Genomic DNA, 20,409 nt, shown 5'->3' on the forward strand with positions numbered 1-20,409 from the left:
AGTGAACATTTTGTAACTCGATTCTTTAGTCATGTTACCATCTTTCGAGTGATTTTGTAATCACGAGACATAATTTAGATATAACAGACGAGACACGGATCTAGATACTTAAAAGTACAATGTACAACAATTTAGTAAAAATTTTATTCGAACGATAGACGACGAATAGAAACTCCACGTGATAATTTGTTTCTTGCGTCTATTTGCGCTTATATATACAACAATGATGAAGACGATTCAAAATCTTTTATCGAGGTACAAAATCTGGACATTTAACGAGAAGTGTCTAACACGTGATGAAAGTTACACTACTAAACTTTAATTGCTTATATTTTACTTACGAAATCTCAGATTGTAAAATGTAAAGATATACAAGAAATTGATACTGATAAACTATGCCACGTTTTTGTTAACACTCTGTATATTCCCCCATTTTTCTCGTCGTTCAACGTGGAATGTAATTTCGTTTTATAATTCAGATTGTAATTCATATCAAACAAATAATGAATCAAATGTTTATCTCTGATTCGTTGACATTTCCAACATTTTTATTTACATAAGAATTGTGCCTATCTCTGTTTTATGCAAATAGTAAAATATAAATTAACGTAAGTAAGAAAAGTTTAACTACAATTTGGATTCAATTACGACATAATGCACGAACGAGACATAACTGGAACTCGTTCCTTGCAATTATTGAGATCCGAGCCGAAGTACTTGATTCAAGTTATACTCGACGATAACTTGGCACTTTTCCCGTGCAAACAATCTACGCCACACTCGCATACCTTGAGAAACCATATCGCGAGCAACGTGCACCGAAAGCTAAGATCTTAGTAGCCTCCTCGATCTTGATTTTAGGCAGAAATAATTATTTGGAAAAAATTCGATTTATTGAAATAATCGAAACAAAATTGGAAATAGGAATTGAAATTTTTCAGGCAACTCCAAAGATATTAATTTTCGATTAGTTCAAGGTGCTTAAAGTACTAAATTCTATATAAAAAAATTGAAAAGTATAATTTGCACTCACTTTTCTGTAGGTCTCCCTGTTGCCATTTACGTCCACTTACATATGTGCTCAAGTATATCATCCTTTTACTAACAATTAGTTACTATCTTTCTCCTACACTAATTCTAATATTTTTTTACGTTGCTGATTCCATTATTATCTTGAATGGTGGTATCTATCAACGGTAATGTTTTACTGAAAATGATTAAAATATTGTACGAATCTATTTCAAGAAGTATAGAAACTGTATTATAATACATTATAAACATTATAGTGTACGGGTGTCCAAACTCTATACATGTTAATTTAAATAAAACATTTCTAAACTGACGAATATACTAATATCTAAGTCCTAATAACGAATGTTTGACGGTCATGATTGCGGAACATTGCCAAAGTCTTCTTTGGTAAAAAGAAATGAAACTTCTAAGCAAAAGACTTTGTGGCAAAAGCATTAAAGTAAATTAACTTTCATATATATATATCGTTTTTATCCACGTTGTGCTCTATCAAAGAGAACATTGATTAGGAAGACTTCTAAGTTGAAATCAATCTTCTCGACATCTGCGACTAGGAAAAGAACTTAGAGGTTTTCATTTTCACTGGCAAAGTAAACGTGAGCTTTCGTACGATTTTCATTCATGAGATAAAAAATCTTTTTCTATCGTTGTCTAATGTTTTCTAAGAGTAGAGCAAGTCATCCGTTAGATCGGTAGCGTTAAACTTTTCAAACACACTAATACTTTCATGTATTGTGTTAGAAACAATCAAACTGATCCACCACAAAGTTAGAATAATCGAATAAATACACTTGGCACAAATGAAATACTGGAATGGATTATAAAATCAAGAAAATGTTTAACATACAAAAATAATAAATATAAAGTATCAATATGTATTACATAATAATCGTATAATTATTTATACCTTTGCTTAATGAAGGATCAACGAAAGTATATTTTTATTACACGATGTATGGTAAAGAAACACAAATCCTTGCATTTGAAGTGAGTCGAGAAGAGAGTCTGTCTATTCGATATTTTTCGAGAAGGAAATTGGACTTACTTAGAGAAAGAAAAATGATAATTCGTTTCCCTTATTTTTCGTGTATCACGAGACATACATTTGCGGTTACTCTTCGGTGTTATACACCGCGATCGTCAATCGTGGAACACTTCGCACGCGACAATGAAACACGAATCCTGTTTATAATCGCGATGAAAACATGCAGAACGACTAGCAGTTAGATAGACAGGCGGACAATGTCCCAACGTATTCGGGACGCAGATGCAGATTTATTCATATTACGCTGCATCGTAATCCAGGTTTCAATAGAAGTTATCACTAGGCTGAAATCTCACTGTTTGTTGGCGTCAAAAAAGTGACGTTGAAAACTCGTTAACTGCACGACATTGTAGAGAAATTTGTTTGACAACCGAACGCAATAGAACGATGATTTTGTCCGCCATTTACGTAGAGGCGTGACATGGTTGAACGCGCGTAAAAATATCAGCGTTCGATGATTAACTCTAGGGAATTCTAACTAAACATTGTTACACACTTGGGTTTGGTGGGGTTTCGCCTGTCCTAAAAAGTAATTTCTGTAAATACAAGCTGTTGTTTTTTTATATGTTACAAATTACAAATACATTCCAAGCAGAGAAAATACATCGCATTAAGTACATCTTATTTTATAGAATTAGATCTATTTTATAGAATTATAGACATTGCATCTGTCCATACTCATTTGGATCACCGATCAATTTTTCATCATACGAAATCATGGTCATACTAGGATACAGTAAATGAAACAAACTTTTGATTGATATGCAATAGCTTCCGAATTGATGCGAAGTAGTAAGAAAATAATTAAGGCAACAAGTAAAACTTACCGGATATACAGTATAGATGCATAAAGTAGTATGGAGATCTGGAAGTCTACTAAATGTAACATATACTTATTTTATATCAGATAGTATATACTTATGTATATACTTATTTTTATATCAGATTGCCATAGTCTCTTTCGATAAGTTCCTTATCGAATGTATTCTTTTAAAGAATATACAGTAATATTTTGCAGAATATTACACATGCCACGATAATAGTACGTTTTTCGTAACGAATGCAAAATGTCATATACATATGTATACACATCTATACATGTGTAATTAAAAGAAGTAACTTTCTCCATCCGAATCTAGGGAATTTGTTTTCCAATACAAACGATGTATCAGTTTTTAGAACAAAATTAACGCATTGGCACAACGAGACGAATTGGAATATCAAGATACTTTTATCAGTAACAATGTTTATCGACTGTTTGTCAGGCTGCTCTACGGTTAAAAGACCGTGCATAAAGTGCCCGGTTTCGTCAAATATGAATTGTCGAAACGATCCAATTAATTGTGGAATTTCAATTAATTCGCCAATTAGACCATCTGAAATCCATTTAGACGTAATCTGATAGGAGACAGCCCGAATCGCTTGCTCCTCTGCGGCATCCGACGTGAACGCAGGGAGAAGTGCATTTGCTTTCGGAGCAGTCGACAAATTAGTCGTATTAGCGGCACAGGCGCGGGATACAGATTTCGTAGAGTACAGTTTCTGGCTGGATACGCGTACGGCGAATTATTGAAGTTAACTCGAGCCACGTATCTACCGGCGCACAGTCATCCTCAAAACTACGAGTACCGATAAAACGAATTTACCGAAATGTCATTGCAGAGCCTTAATCGTGCTTTTCATTTGTATCAGAAACCTGCAGGGAGGTACCACGCCGTGCAAAATCTCCGCTGCCTTTTTGCGTTTCGTTCTGCGCTTCGATTTAATACCGTCAACCGGCCGAATTAACCGACGTTGTTCGAAAATAGGAAATATCCCCCGAACGTGAAAGTTATTCCAACGATTTTCGGTGTGCAACATTTTTCGTTGCATTTTTCGCGGCACAAACAAACGGAACCACGTAAGGTATTAACGGTTAAAATGTTCCGACCGATATCTCCGTTGTTATCGATTCTATCGGAAATTTGTACGACGCAGTAAAGATTCCGTGTTTAATTTCCAATGAATTTTATCATGTGCGGTTTCGCTGTAAAATCAACGACCAGCGAGATATTGTGCGTTTCGTGGGTTATTTTTAGCTGGAAATCCCCCATCTGGCAAAAACTTTTTTGACGTCATCAAGTCTATAGTTTTGGTCGAGGTATCCTATAGATACGCTCGAAATCTTATTATAATTGTTCCAGCTGCTCTCTCGTAATACGGGAATAAACAGAATTTATTATTCATTTCAGTCATCATCGATCCTATTGAAATAATTGTGAAGCAATTGTGCTTCGTTGCACAAAAACGTTTGTAAAATTAATTTTCTATATCTAAATTAATTTCTATTATCTGTATTCTCACCAATTTACAATAATTCGAGTCAAGCTACTCTATAGATTGGCTCCAAGTTTCATCAGAATGGTTTTGGTTCTTTTTTTTTTCTCGCGATACGATAACAGGCAGACAGAATTATATTTTATTCAACTCGATTACCATCGATTCTATCGAACATTTTTGCATAAAAAAGTATATTTCAGAAATTCAATTTACGACTACTTTTCCATACATTCTCGACGTGAAAGCAATTATAAACGAGATGTCGTTAACTTTATATTCAACGCTCTGGCAAGAATTTTATTATCCAAACACAACTGTGTTTCGTTCCACGAATTACTCTCCAGTTTCACGATACCGTAGAAAATTTAAAAAATGTCGACCACGTTGGAAAAATCACTCGCGAAAGAAGCTCGACTCTCCGACTTGAGATTCGTTCCTTCTCCTTGCTTTTTTTCCCCGTTTGTTCATCGGCAATGTTCGATACCATAATTCTAAACGTGTTCGTTGTTCGAATGGAACGCGAACAAGCCTGACGAAAAAACGAAAACGTCGAAGAGCAACAGGGTGATCTAATTACTCGCACAGAGGTCACAATGGGAGCAAGAATAGGCGGTTGGTAAATTGGGGACGAGCACAATATAAGGTATTCTCGATATCTTGCTCGTTACACGGTCACGACGGTATAAATTTGCCGAAGGGTAATCAAGTAATGAATACATCGCCTGCGAAGACCGTACGTATATAAATCATGCCGGAGAGGATGCCAGGGGCTACAGGGTGAGCCCTTATCTCCAATCAGTACATTGATTGCACGCAGCCAGGTCAAATACCGGGCTTCGCTCGACGGCTCGGTTCAGGCACGATAGCTTATTCAATTTCCGAAGCGGCCATTCACCATTCAATTTGGCAGTTATCAACCTCCACCTATCCCCTATCTGGATTTTGCGTGGCTTTCTAGGAATCGTACTTCCCATCGGGGAAAAGAACGAGCTATCCAGAACAGGGATAAGGAGGAACATAAATACGGCGCACATTTAATTGCGCGAGGTTATACCACGACCTTGAAACGCCGGAGAAGAGTCGTTTTGAAGTTATCGATGCTCGGGATTCCACTTGTGTTCAATCGGTCGGTTTAAATTGAATTTAGAATTCGGATGCGATTAAAGAGACGAGCGAACTTTCAGAAAGATTCCGAGCATATATTAAGGACTTCGGAAAGTGAAATTGGTTACTCCTGGATGAAACGCTTTCGTATTCTTGAACCTGAGTTCAGAACGCTGCATCGACGAGTTTTATACGCGTATAGTAACGACTAATTGTCGTTACACGCATTAATTAAGCTGACGATTAACCGTTTCGAAGCAGATATTTCGATTTTTTCACACTTCGACTCGCGTTCTGAGTCATCTTTGGAGCATTCGCAATTCTATAACCTGTAAATGTAAAATTAAAATTGTATTCGCAATTCTATAACCTGTAAATGTAAAATTAAAATTGTAATTGTAAATATTTGAGAGAAACGATAAAAAAGCGAAAAACTGTAATACGGAAATATTACATTGCAATTCGAACAGGTGGATTAACATTATTTGAAAAAAAAAAAGAAAATAAAATCCTTTTGCGAAATACACATTGTATTTATTGTTTTTACCGTTTTGATACTCGTACAAATTGAATTATACCGATGTGTAAAAGAGCAAAAATGAGAAAAAATAAAAGGTATTTAACAAAGAACAATATTTTCATTTTTATTTTAGTTTTTCGGTTTCCAGAAAGGCTCTCCCCCAACGAAAAACCTAAAATGAAACTATGTAATTAAAAATTTTTTTAAATGTTTTTTTTCCGATTCTAATGAAGGTTCTATGGTGTTTACTAGTTTACTTCTCTTGTTTGATCAAGTAAAGTGTAATAATTTTTATTCTGAAAATGGCTCATGAGTCGAAACATGAACAATAAAAATAGCTCGTTGTAAAACTAGTTAAAAATATATCGTTACTCGTTTATTGTATCGTCGAGTATACTATTCGATATTTTATATTAAAGTTAAAATCTTCGTAATTAAATGTTTGCTGCGTCACGCACCGTGACTGTTTCATCAATGTCTCTTACTTCGGAAAACGAGTAAGAATTTTTTTTCTCTAAAACTATCGTCAAAAATATTTCTTTCCTCGTACTGTTTTATAAACACTCGGCACGTTTCCTAGAACATATGACTATTACTCAGCATCTATCTGGCAGAAGCAAGACGCGGTTCCTGCAATGTACATAGATAATCGAGCTTAATTAATTGCTCGTGATGCGCGCTCTGGGCTGAGCAAACACATTTACTTATTACCATCCATCTTGAGTGGTGCCTCTCAAGGGAATCGATTTTCTAAGTGCACGCGGCTGATGATGACACGAATTATCGAAGGGTCGGCACGTGATCGCAACAAAATCATTAAATAATGCCGCGCCTTATGTAATATTCCTCGTCACGAGATTAAGTTTTCAACCCAGAAGCGTATTAATTTACCGTACCACCTTTCACCGATCATTCAGGAAATGATTGCATTATCTGTTCAAACTGTCGCAATATAGCGCCACTCTTGCAACTTAATAACCTTCGAGCTAGTCGAATCAACAACGCGACACGCTGATAATTTTTTGTACACTTCCTGTGACAAAGTAAACATATTATCACAATCACAAATAAACGTACGTGTTTCGTGCTGTAATTGTTATATCTAATTGTATCCAGCAAGAAAAAAATATTTCATCTACTTTTGAGTATTACACTGTATCTTCTAGCTAAGTATGAAATTTCTTTTTCAATGTTATCATCAGGAATTTTTCAGTAGATGGAACATGTGGGATAAATGTGTATGTGAAATATTTGTGGAGTTTGTCTTTGTAAGTATGAGAAACGAGAAAATAAAAATTTTCTATGATTAGCAGTCGAAAAATGACAACTTTTGACGTCAATCTAGAGATACATGTTTTAAGATTATATATACTCACGATACTTATTGTTAGTTGGGAGTAGATAATTCTATCTTACCTTTGATCGCCAAATAAGATAGAAATTATACTTCACACGAGATTGTTCTTCGAATTAAAAAAACCCACCGGTACAAGTAACGTGTCCCTAAGAGTTTATCTTGTTGGTGGAATGGCCCTTTGTAACTAAAATCTTCGTTATCCAACACCATACTTAGTCTCGGGCACATAAAGTGTACAGGTGTCCACGACATCCGGTTTATGATGTCTTGTAGCTACGAAGGTTACCGAGGTCTTCGTAACCAGTAACAAGAAACTCACTATAATTGAATCGTTATCCAACACCGTGCTTAAACACAGACACATAAGGTGTACAGTTGTCTGCAATATCCTTGGTATTTTGCAGCTACGAAACTTACCACGATCACCATCACCAGCGACACAGTGAACAATAACAAACCAATTTACAACCAAAGACTTGTTGCCAACACAGACTCGGACACATTAAGGTTCAGTCCAAGAAATTCAATCTCTAGTATCTCTTATGAAAGTTACCAAGGTGTTCGTGATCAGCACCATTTCTTCCTGAATCTCGTTTATTAGACTGTTACTCTGTGTCAGCTCGTCCAAGTCAATCACCTCGATGAAATCATCAACTGACATTAATTCGATGCGTTAATCAATTGTAAGTGGAACTATTTGGGTGTAATGAAGCCACCGGTAATGGGCAGTAGTTAATACTTGTCTACGTTAATCGCCACGTCTGTGCCTAGCAATACGTTCCGTGGAAGCCTCGCCCAGTAATCGTTATCGACTGCTACAGATCCCTTGGGTGGTAAATGACATTTACACGATGCATTCTGCGTTGAACTTCTCCGGAGTGATTCGAGCGAACGAGAAAGAGAAAAAGGAGACGGCCGAAACGTCGTATCTCGACATCGAGTTCCCCTGGCAACGAGACAACAACAAACGCCTAATAGCTAACACTCGACTCAAAGTTTAATTTCCTGACCAAAGGACAGTGCTTAAAGTGACCTGCCCTCCGTCCTCATCTTCTTCCTCGTCGTCCCCTATTGTCCTCGCTGAAACCACGCTTCCTCGCGTTCCCCCGTTCATCCGGTCCTTTTTCATCGATTCCCTTCTTTCTTTAAACTGTTTATTTAAAACTACTCGTGACAACGTCGCAACATTTTTCTCCATACGTTCCTCTCTCGTATGGAAGAATGTTCTCCAATATTCTTCCATACCAAGTTGCGAATAATAGCTTTGATGGAATATTAAACAATGTGTAACGATTACTGGCTCCCTTGGAGACGTTTCACGTAATACTCGAGTTACTGCTAAATTGATCCCTGGACAGTGAACAGAATTACGCGTCTGTGTGCCGAGGGATACTTCGAGGATAATGTATAGAAACGCCTGGTCTTACATCCGCACCCTCAATTTTCGCGAGATTAATTAAAACTGTTGCGAATGGGTGTTATATCTCGCGAAGATACACTCTTGTTTGTATATCCGCGCTTTGGTACACTTTTTAATTATTACGGTTGTACCTACCAGATGTTACAGAATAAGATAAGGTTCTGAAGGGAAATGGAGAAGGTAAAATGAAGTGAAACGAAACGTAATGTCAGAAACATTTACGTTACGAGATAAACGCTATTGTAGAAATAATCAGAGACATCGTAGTCTAAGAGTGTGTTAGATTTAATATTTATATTTACATTAGAGAAGCTTTTCTGTAATGTGTACAAATTAGAATTATATCTGCTTCGTTCCACGGTTCTTCGTATAATTATACTTATATTTTTCAAGGTATATTGAAATAAACCATCTAGGTAGAATTAAATTTTATACGTAGGAAAATGGTAGTTATTTTGAGAAAATATTGTATCATCAATTGTATTAGATTTCAATACAATTCATCGTGTCAAGTACAGTATCTGTACAGTCAAGTGAGTATTTCTCGCTTTCAAGTGATAAAATTGAGACAGTCCGTTTACTAGAAAACGGGGTGGGTGGTGATTTTTATCTCGCATCCAGTTAGGACGCTATCGATATATTATCTCGCTCATACCATTTAACGAGTAAAATAAAAATGATTCACTGAGTGTAAGCAAGAAGGAATTTTTTACAATATGAAAGTTCAGTTCTTTTGCTCTTATACGTGTTCGAGTTATAGTTATGTTAGAGAAATATTTTCTACCAATTTTCAACTACGTATGATTAAAATGATCCAAATGAGGTACTGTTTGGACTTATTTTTATCAAGAAAACCTCATTAATTTACTACTGATAATACTTTCACGAAGATACAACCACAAGTGTAAAAAAATACTCCTCATACTTAATAGTCAATGTAAACAAATTATTATTATGAATGATATTAATTGAGAATGAGAATTTTTTCCAACAAGTAAACATTCACCCAAGTCAACATATTCTAATTTTCATTAAAGGATGAAATTTAATTCACAAGTCTACAGAAATTTCTATTTCTGTAAGGTATTGTACACTTTTTATATCTGTATTCGAATTTGCTAAAATTACAACATTTGTTTCTTATTCTCTAAATAAATACATTTTGGTAACACGAGACTCTCTTATTCTCTTATTCTTATTTACACTTCTTTGTTCAAGTACAATCCATGTGCAATTCTTACTTTAATCAAAATTCTATCGCAAGTTGCGACTTGTTCGTTCCTTCCACAATATCGATAAAATGGACACGAGAGAAATTTATTAATAAAAAATAATGTAATTTCACGTCCAAGAGATAACGTATCCTATGTAGCGAACCATGAACCCGGAAATCTTCACTGTGCTTCACAAACATAGTTTCTGCGAGAGTTCCACATGGTCGTGGCACTGACCCTTGCAATGTAACCCCTCTTGGTATATGACTTGCATATACGAAGGAAAAGTTTTCGGGTCGCCATGTATGTTTCTACCCTAGTGTGTTCTCTCCCTAACATTCTTATGGCAGGTAGTGCATAATGAAAAAAGAATAGCTAGTCAGAAGACAGATGGCCACGATTCTCGCTTATATTATACCCTACACTGAGAAACAGATTATCAGACTTTCGATAAAATTTATTGTCCGAAGTTGCGCAGCGTTGCCCCTTCTATCCTTAAATCAGGAAAAAAGTATGTTTATCTTTTGTCGAGTGAGAATCTGATGGTTGGTAGATTTTAAATTCTCGCAAACTTTTAAAAAGTAGCGCGATTAGTCGTAAAGTTTGTAAGAAAATATTAAAAAATTCTCCAGTATGATGTTCACGAAGTGAGAAAAATCCATCTTTTCACCGATAAAATGTATTATAATAATAATAATATTTCATAATAATAATAATACTATTCGTCGTTAGTTTATGGAATGCGAAATTCTAACTACGTAATTCTAATAACTTTTCTTAAAAATTTGGATCGTTAAATCGAAATTTTACTCAAGGATATTCTCTTCGATTCTCCACTATAACTATTGTTCTGCATTTCTTAAGTAGTGCAAACGAAAGATTGAGTGTCTGAGACAAATTAAGTGTATGATGTATTTTTAAGTATCTTATTTTTAAGATGTGGACTTGTGTGATTGATTGTTTACAAATGACTTTGTTTCACTCGATGTTTTATTGAACGTGTCCTTTACTAGTAGTGATATCCTGCCATTGATGAATTCCTGGGATGGGACTAATTAGTAAGGTTAACATCAAATATTTCAGCTGTTAGAGGTCAGTTTTTTCAATATAAATGACAGCATAAACTACGTTTTCTCTTACGGTTTACTAACACATTATTGCATCTGATTGTGAGAGACTGAGACTGCACTGTAGGTTTACACAAAAAAAAAAAAAATAGAAAATAGAGTAATAAAATAACTAGGTGTACGCGATTATACAGTATAACTTCTATTATTACAAGAAGACAGGGCTGGATTTCTTACAATGATCGAGGTTTATATAAGAATTGAGCTAATGTGATCCCATGAGATGAAACCTCCCTTCTATTTATCAATAAAAAATGATAACCGAGATTCTCGATAATCGAAGTTCCACCACAGTGGGATTTACTCTTCCATGGCTTTTTAATTTTCCTTTTATAAAAATCTCATCCCTATCGTTATTTCTCTACGTGCAAATTACTACTTCAGCGATCTTATTAATCTAATCTTACAAATCTTATTAACTGAAACCATATATAAGATGGCCAGCTGTCTGAGAATTCCAGTTTACGATTGCTGCCAGCCGTAAAGATTTTAAATTTGCTCTCATTTTACACCTCAGTAATAAACATTCGAGTATTATTATTTCAAGTGCTTCAATTAAAAAGCTTTTTTATCCTTCAGAAACTGACCTTGTCCACTTTCTGCTCTGTTCAAAAATAATCATCCCATACAAAGTCAAATTAAAATTTCATAATCCCAAGACTACAGGTGAAAATTTCTGGAAAGTTAAGTTTATTCATACTTAAGTTAATTCAAGCATGCGTTTGACAGAACTTCTTGAAAACAATGTTCCCCAGACCATTTTCGATGTTACTGAAACAATTCACTGGCAAAGTGTAGCCTAACAAGTTTAATGAAATCCCTGAAGAAGTGATATTGATATGGAATTTGTTTGATGCAATTTCTTGGAAACAACCGTCTCCAAACTATTTCTAAAACTGTCTAATCGATATTGCATCTTGGAGCACCTGAAACCCATGCCTTGATTAGAAGCTCGTATAAAATATGAAACTAAACTGTAACGTCAGAAAAGTCAGTGAAGTTGGGAAATCGTTGTTCTTTGACTGGCGAATTGTGTGATCAAGTGCTCCAATTAAAGAGCTCTTTTATCCTTCAGAAACTGACGATTTCTTGTCCACTTTCTGTTCTGTTAAAAAATAATCATCTCATACAAAAAGTCAAATTAGAATTTCAGAATCCCAAGGCTACAGGTGAAAATATCTGAAAAGTTAAGTTTATACACACATAACTTAATTCAAGCATGCGTTTAACGCAATTTCTTGAAAACAACCGTCTCCAAACTATTTCTAAAACTGTCTAATCGATATTGCATCTTAGAGCACCTGAAACCCATGCCTTGATTAGAAGCTCGTATAAAATATGAAACTAAACTGTAACGTCAGGAAAGCCAGTGAAGTTGGAAAATCTTTCACTGGCGAATTGTATGATCAATCGAGGGTGGTATAATCGGAGAGCGTATGCGCGGTAAGAGGAAAGTAAATGGGAGTGCTGAGAAGAAAATTCGTGGAAACAGTTTTGAGATAACACATTTCCAGAAAGGCCGACGGTGGTTTCGAAGTGACGAAAAGAAGAACCCCGAGGACAAAATAACCGCGCCAAAGGAGCATGACAGTGAAAGGAGCGGGGCGACGGGAGAGGGGATCGGAGTACAGTCCCGTGTCCCCCGCGTCATGAATCATGCATTCCCATCCCGAAGGAACGAACTAGAGCGCTCTGCGGTACCGCGATCCGACCGACAAATAAACAATGTTATTTGTTCTCTGGGATCTCGACCCATTCGCAACAGCCCAAAAGACTTCGTCGGGTTGGCACAGAAGGACGAGTCTCGTAGTTGCACGCGAACCAAAACGTTACGAGAAAGGACACAGGTTACCTTTTCTCCTATCTATGTTTCTTTATCTCGTTCCCCTGGTTCCGTTTTTTCGCTCCGGTTTTTGCCCACGTTGTTCCTCGTCACCGTTTTCCATTCGCCGCCCTTATTTTATGACAATCGAAGCTGTCAACGGCAGAAGAAACTCTCCCAACCAACGATAATGTTTGAACAGGAGCGAGGTAACGAGGGCTGGGCCAATGGCGTACAAACAACGATACAGCTCTCCTTCGTTCGATCCGTGAACAATTTTCGGTTGCCCTTTGTACGCTCCGTTTTCGTTTTAACGACTCTCGGCCAATATTTTCGAGTTTTAATAGGTGGGATGGATTGTTTGTACGTTAATAGGTCTGGATGAATGATTTACAGGGTAAAAACAATTTTTCGGGCTTTCTTGGTACGTAATTTACAGCCGGATAATTTTCGGGTGAAATTTGAGATAATTTTGTTGTCTTTTATTTCTCGTGACGTTACTTGAAATAAACGAAGTAAATTTATTCGAGATAAGGGGTATTTTAATTAACGTTGAAATAAAGTTCGTGTTATCCGTTACGTGACAAATATTTATTTGTTTTACCTAAAAATTAATTTGTCATTTGAAAATAAAAGGTTGATCACTTTTTAACCTGTTGGACATTCTATATGTTTGTGATTTATATAAACCATTATCACGTTTTGTATTTAAATATATAAATACGTGTGATGAGTGTTTCTGTTTTTAATCGTAATCATTTCAAGAATTTAGTAATGCAAAAAGATTTATAATTTCGTCTATTGGAAGATTTCGTAACAAATTATTTATTTATAAAAGTATTTCATTACTTCGAATGGAAAGTGACTGTCACGATCGAAGTGAAACAAGATAACGTAAACAAATATGAAATAATTGTAAAATACGATGTCATGTTTTTTTAAATATTGTTTCGAATGTACCCAAATCTGAACGTTTATATTAAAAAGACGTTTGAATAAATATCCTGTAGACCTGCAATAATAAGGAACGTATACTGGTAATATTAAATTATTATAGTTATGACGATATTTTGCAGGTGATTTTTACGTCTCGTTTTAAACAATTTAATTAAATCGAAAGCTTCCAAATTGCACTTGAGAATACGGAATATGTAACATACAACAAGTTTATAATTCAAAACAAACTTTTCTTAATTGAACGATGAATGACTTAAGTGCAGAGACAAAAGTTTCTTGTAATTAGTAACATTTCTGACAAATAAATTCTAAGAATTAAGATTGAATATAAGCTATTATAAATCAACATTCTGGTAACAGTCACAGAAGATTCTTACATTGGCACAAGGCAAGACGAAGGAGAAATTGGAATCAGCAAATCAAGCATACTATGGATCCTTCATCTCCATAAATTTTCATACATCACTTCACCAAGAACTTCATGGCAAAGATTTGAAGAGAATTGGGATTAAGACAATTTGAAAATGATGGAAATGGTTTTCCACAAATTATTATTCAGCTCTAAGGCTACTTTCAGAAATTACGGAAAAATAAATTTTTTAAATATGCACTCCTGGGCAATCAAGAATCCTCTATGATTAAATGTGCTGGTATTCAATTTAATAAATCTTTATTTTAAGGACGACACACTACAGATTGAGTAATATTACATGATTATTTAATACCATTTTTTACGAAATACGCTATTTTACATCCGCTAAGTGATGTATGGAAATTTTAACCGTTAAATAATGCCAGTTTACTTGAAAACAAAGCAGGGCAAAATTTTATTCGAATAATAAATGACGAATAATAACGTGTCTATCAATTTATTTGCAACGTTTATTAAAAGATTGAAGAATTATTTAGGTGAACTTTTATTCGTCCAACGTGAAATATAATTTTATGTTACAATTTAAATCGTAATTTTTGTTCAACAAATAACGAATAAAAATTTATTTATCTTTTTATTCGACATTTGTATCTAGATAAGAATTTTGTCCATTTGTACCTGAAAGCGAGGTAGATAGCAATTTTGATCTGTAACTGAAACCGAGTATCGCGTACATTGTTTGACGAAAAAAATTTGTAGAATACCCAGAAAATGAGTGAGATAGAGCAACAGCGGGTAAATATTGCATTGTATGCATTCGGAGGTAAAAACTTTCAAACAATGCTGCACACATATCGTGTGTTAATCGCTAATATAAAATACATATTTTTATATTTTCTGTCTACCTTTACAAAAGAATGATCAATAACTTTGTGAAGTTTTTCAGGTAAAATTGAGTCCAAATACAATCTTATTCGAAAGTACACTTATTTACAAATTCAAAAGTGATTTATTTTACACATCATTTCGTATAACCCGAATAAGGTTATGTTTGAACTCGTTTCTATCAGTAAAGCCTCAATTTATTGGTAATACTCGCATAAAGAGAAAATTAAATATATGGAAATTTTAATATTCAATGAGGGAGTAAATTCAAACCCGCTTTCTGTACCTTATCTCGTTCTCGCTGAATAAACGTAAACAATAGTGACTATGAATCCGTTGTAATGTCACTTGATAACGGGAATTATTTTATCATCAGCTGCGATAGCTGATTTCTTGCTGAGCCTTTATGCAATGTGACAAAAATAGTTTTTAATATATATCCAAATCGTTGTATTAGTCATATTGGCCGGGTTGATTTTTATATCTAATACAACTCTATTTCTTTTACTAGAAAAAACTGAAGAATAAAGTTCAACATAAAAATTTAAGTACTAATTGGGACATGAATAGAGAATTAGATGTTTTGTTACGATTAAGCCGCAATTACTGAAAAAGTAATGGAATTTGTTATTATATTTATTCGATAATGTGTCATTCCTGAAATTCACATTTTGAAGATTTGTTGAAATGAATGTGGTAACTCAATAATATTTAATCTAATAATATTGAATTTTCAATCACAATAACATTTAACTTTCGTGGTTAAGTTAACCATATGTATATATAGCTGTGTGTTATGTTCTTTTCTTTTTGAACAATGCTTGATTTCTTTTTATATGTTATGCAGGTGCGATAAAAATATTATTATTATTTTAAGAATTTATAGTGTTATATCAATGGAATCGTCTCGATGTCACCTGTAATAAGCAAGATTTTAGTATAAACGCATATTAGCGTTTGAAAAAAAAATCTATCTCAATAATTGAGTACATTATTCAATATTATTGTTTTCTAGTCTTTGTATTGAATCGAATTGCTCTATATGAAACATCTAATTTCAACTACTATGTTTCATCTAAATTTTCTTTTTGTTTTTGTTACAGATGAACCGTCCTATTCAAGTGAAGCCGGCGGACAGTGAAAACCGCGGAGGTGAGAACAAGCAATCGAATCTAATATATATCATTATCAAATTTTCGATAATCAGATGAAATTTCAATATAAACAAAATAAATTTAGAATAAATCTTTAACCTACATCTATTACTCGTATGTCTTGTAACGAATATTCATTTCCTATTAATCGTGTGATATTAGATTAAGAATTTTTGATATAATAAACGTAGAAATAAAGGATCGAAACAATCAACGAGGTACGGATTTTTCAGAATAATAACACGCAAACTATTGTTTCTCTATATTTTTCTTAGCGCAGCGCCGATATTTTCGCATTTTCGTGGAAACTGATTAAAATTTTATCGATAAAAGCATTTACGGTTTGGCAAGGTTGTTATTAAAAATTGTAACGCATTCGTTGATAATGGTACGAAATCTGTAACAAAAGTTACGTTACCGATTGAAAATTTTAATAGAAACAAGTAACAGATTTAACGGTGAGCTATAAAATATTTTTTATCGAATCGAAAAGCATTCGTATAACATACGGTAATACACGTTGACAACCCATACGTAACTTTCGATCGAGCAAACACAAAAAAGCACGTCCCAATAGAACTTCATTTTCGTACAATTTTTTCATCGCTCTCGAGTTATACGCTATTTACTAATTTCGTGTCGATGTAAAATCCGCCCGATATATTTGCTGCCTTACGGTTCAAACTTTATAAATTGCACACGTGACAGATCACATCCATTCTGGTAAATTGAGGAATAAGATAACAATTGACCACGTCTCAGATTTGCACATGTTACATCGTGTGCATTCAATCTGAAGTACCATGTGGACGAAATTTAATAAATCCAAAGTAGGTATTAAATCAAATGTTATATTAGAGTGTGTTGTTATTACAAGTGATCGTTCATCGACTCGTTTTAAATTTCTCGATAATAGAATTGATTATCTCGGTGTGTTTCAAATAACAAGAACCAAATCTAAGGGTTGATCGGTTGTAAGGCGAAATTAAGTTATTCCGAGAAAAAGAAAAATAATCTTCAAAAGTGGGATGATATGGAAATATTCGAAAAATTCGAATCAGATGTTTCGTTCAGATTGTAAAATTTAGAGTACCGACATGGCAGAATTGATATTGTAACGAGGAAGAAAGATCAGTTTCGATTGAAAGAGGATATAGTACAGTCAAGAAGAATAGTGTGGACAGTGTCGAGTCGTTTTTGCTTAATTATAGATATCTGAAACCTGACTGAAAGAATGTGAGCCAATAGAACTCGCAATTCCTTTCAGGACTGCTGCTTTTTTCCCCATAAATATATCACGTATATGAGAAATGCGTAGCTCACGGGGTTCTTTTAATTCTCCAGGGAAAGTGGTTTCTCACACTGCGTATATAATAAACGGTGAACAATTTTGATATTTTAGACATAAGTCTGACGTAAACGCTCGTCAAGCGATAGTAATACAGTATTTCCCGCTTTCAAGTAAAACGCAAGCGCTCAATACAAAAATGGGAGTGTTATTCGCTTGAAAGCGAGATAGGTATCGATTTGAGTGGAGATGCTCTCACTATAGAAACATAAATAGTGAATGGATGATACCGTTACTAAAATCCGTGGTAACAGGTATTATTCGTTAGCTTATTCTTTGTGACGTTATTGCACTTTGTTTCATGCCATTGTTCAATATTTCTTTCTCGCAACACGTGATTAACTTGATGAATAACAGGTAATTTTATCATTATTGTTTGTACGCAGATGAATACCTTTATCACTGAACTAATCGAAAGCAACGAGCTCGTAAATAAATAACCTTTGTAGAGTCGTCTTTACAACAACAACAGCGTCATTTTATTTTCCAATATGTTATAAATATTATAATCCAGGATTTGATTCAACGAATAGGTCTTGATTATTTATTTTTTTTATTATTTATTGCAGTTAGTCTATGAATATTATTATACACGAGACGTTATATAATTTTTGATCCGTGTTATTCATGTGGAATTGTTTTTATTTTCCAAATCGTAATGATTTAATCCCCTCCTGTAATGAGTATTGGTGTCAGTGAAGGATGAAATTGTAATTGGTTCATCCAGTACATATAGTGTAGCGTGCGATGACGTAATTACACGACCACTATCAGAAATTAATGTGATAGGGCAAAATTAAGATTGATGAGAAAAGAAGACTGAACACCTGCCTACCTGGTTTATTGGAGATTAGTATGGAGAAACATGGATAACTAATCACGAAGTTAATACTTAATTGTAATTATCTAAGAAATTTGAAGTGTATTGTTCAAGAGTACGATATACATATATTGAGCTCCTATTTGGTAAAAGCAATGATTTTAATAAAGAGAAATACAATTGTTCAAGATAACGTACATAAGCAAGAGTGAAATATATTGAGTAGAAAAGTTTCAAATGATAGTCTGGTTGCTCAAGAATTGTTTTCAAAGGGCAAGTTTCGATTTTAGAAATTGCAGATGACAATTAGATATATGAATTTTAAAAATGTTATATCATCCGAATGAATATAAAAAAAATGAATTTTAACATCAGAAATAGAAAATGATATATTCAAATATCGTTTTCTGTCGGCTTAAATTCGGCAAACATATTTAAACCTAAATTTGGACAAAATGTAGAATAAGCACAAAAAATTGGCAGCAATTGACAGAGGTATACAAGTTATTAGATTCAATAAACAAATGAATAACAAATATTTTTTGTTTGTTTCCTCATAATCGTAACTTTATATAGTAAAACAGAATTGACGACACCGACAATTTCTTTAATTATAAACGAAACTAAAAATATCCACTAAAATTTAAAAATATGTTAAAGTGCAGCAAATATCACATTAATTCGTGTATACAAAAGGAATGCAATAAAAACAGAAAAAGCTGCAAATAAACACTTCAAATATACATGATAAAAGTTAATAATTGTCGGAACAAACAATTCAATAAAAAAATAATTAATTTCTCCACTCTCTCCTCGTGATTAATCTCCAACATTGCAAAACTCCCAAATTACAAATTCGTAATCAAGAACCATACCTTTGGCTACAATTTCTTCATATTTTTGCAGGAAACTAACAAAACTGTAAAAACATTGCATCGAGTCTAATAATTTGCACACCTTTGTATAATCTAATCAAACGAAACTGGCCGCTCAAGGCCACCGTGGGAATATCCACACCATTCGCCCTACCTAGTGGTTCTTAACCTTTTTAAGCTCACGGTACAGTTTAAAAGAAGATTTTTAGTCTTTTTGGACTCACGGGACAATTTAGTGCGAAAAAACCTGGCACAGTTCGCAACCCTGAATAATCGCATACTATTTGAATTCTCTTCAGGGTCCAAAAGTTGATTGTTAATCCGTATAAATATTTAAATAAACAAATTTTCACAAGGTGACTGGACTTTTTGAAATTGTATACAAATTATATACTTTAGCTCTTTGATAAATGTGTAATAATTCACTCTTAATATCCCAACTTGTATATTTCCTTAATTACACCTTGTTCTTCTTGTACAATTTATTTACTTGTATATATTTAATTATCAACGATCAACTTTGACATCTTGAAAATGGCTTGAAATTAAGCATCGAAAAATTGATAATAAATAAATAAACGGTACCTTCTCAGAGTATATAGTCTGATAACATATATATATATATATATATATATATATATATATATATATATATATATATGCTACAATATTTGTTTCAAATATGATAAGAAAAATGTATACTTACATTTCTGAATATTTATAGTTAATTTTAAAGAAGTTTAATTTCTTCGTAAGTTTAAATGTTCAATTTCATTCTCACTTTTAATTGTAAAATTTTAAGAATGATAAAAAATAAGAATTCATCGAATCTCTAGCCAAACATTCGCAGAACACTAACCTTCGCGACACGAGTGGTTAAGAATCACGGGTCTAACCCCCGTAACTTTAACCCCCGTCTCTTCGCGCAAACTTGCAGACACGCATCCCCTGTCATTTGAAAAAGAAAAGCGAGTTACCATGGCGCAAAAGTCTGAGTAATGCTCATCGTGATTTACACCGGGGGGGGGGGGGGGGGG

At 34.1% G+C, this 20,409-nt stretch overlaps 1 protein-coding gene across 10 annotated transcripts in view; it reads left to right on the forward strand.

The window, feature by feature from the left end:
- Bru3 (CUGBP Elav-like family member bruno 3) overlaps window positions 1-20,409 on the forward strand; it is a 517,352-nt gene that overhangs the window by 360,532 nt on the left and 136,411 nt on the right. For all 10 annotated transcript variants that reach the window (XM_076327284.1, XM_076327290.1, XM_076327286.1 and 7 more), the window contains exon 2: window positions 16,279-16,327. In XM_076327284.1, coding sequence (XP_076183399.1) covers window positions 16,279-16,327 — 49 coding nt within the window. The remainder of the gene's footprint in view (window positions 1-16,278; window positions 16,328-20,409) is intronic.

This window comes from Ptiloglossa arizonensis, chromosome 2 (assembly GCF_051014685.1).
Source record: "Ptiloglossa arizonensis isolate GNS036 chromosome 2, iyPtiAriz1_principal, whole genome shotgun sequence".
Lineage (NCBI taxonomy): Eukaryota > Metazoa > Arthropoda > Insecta > Hymenoptera > Colletidae > Ptiloglossa > Ptiloglossa arizonensis.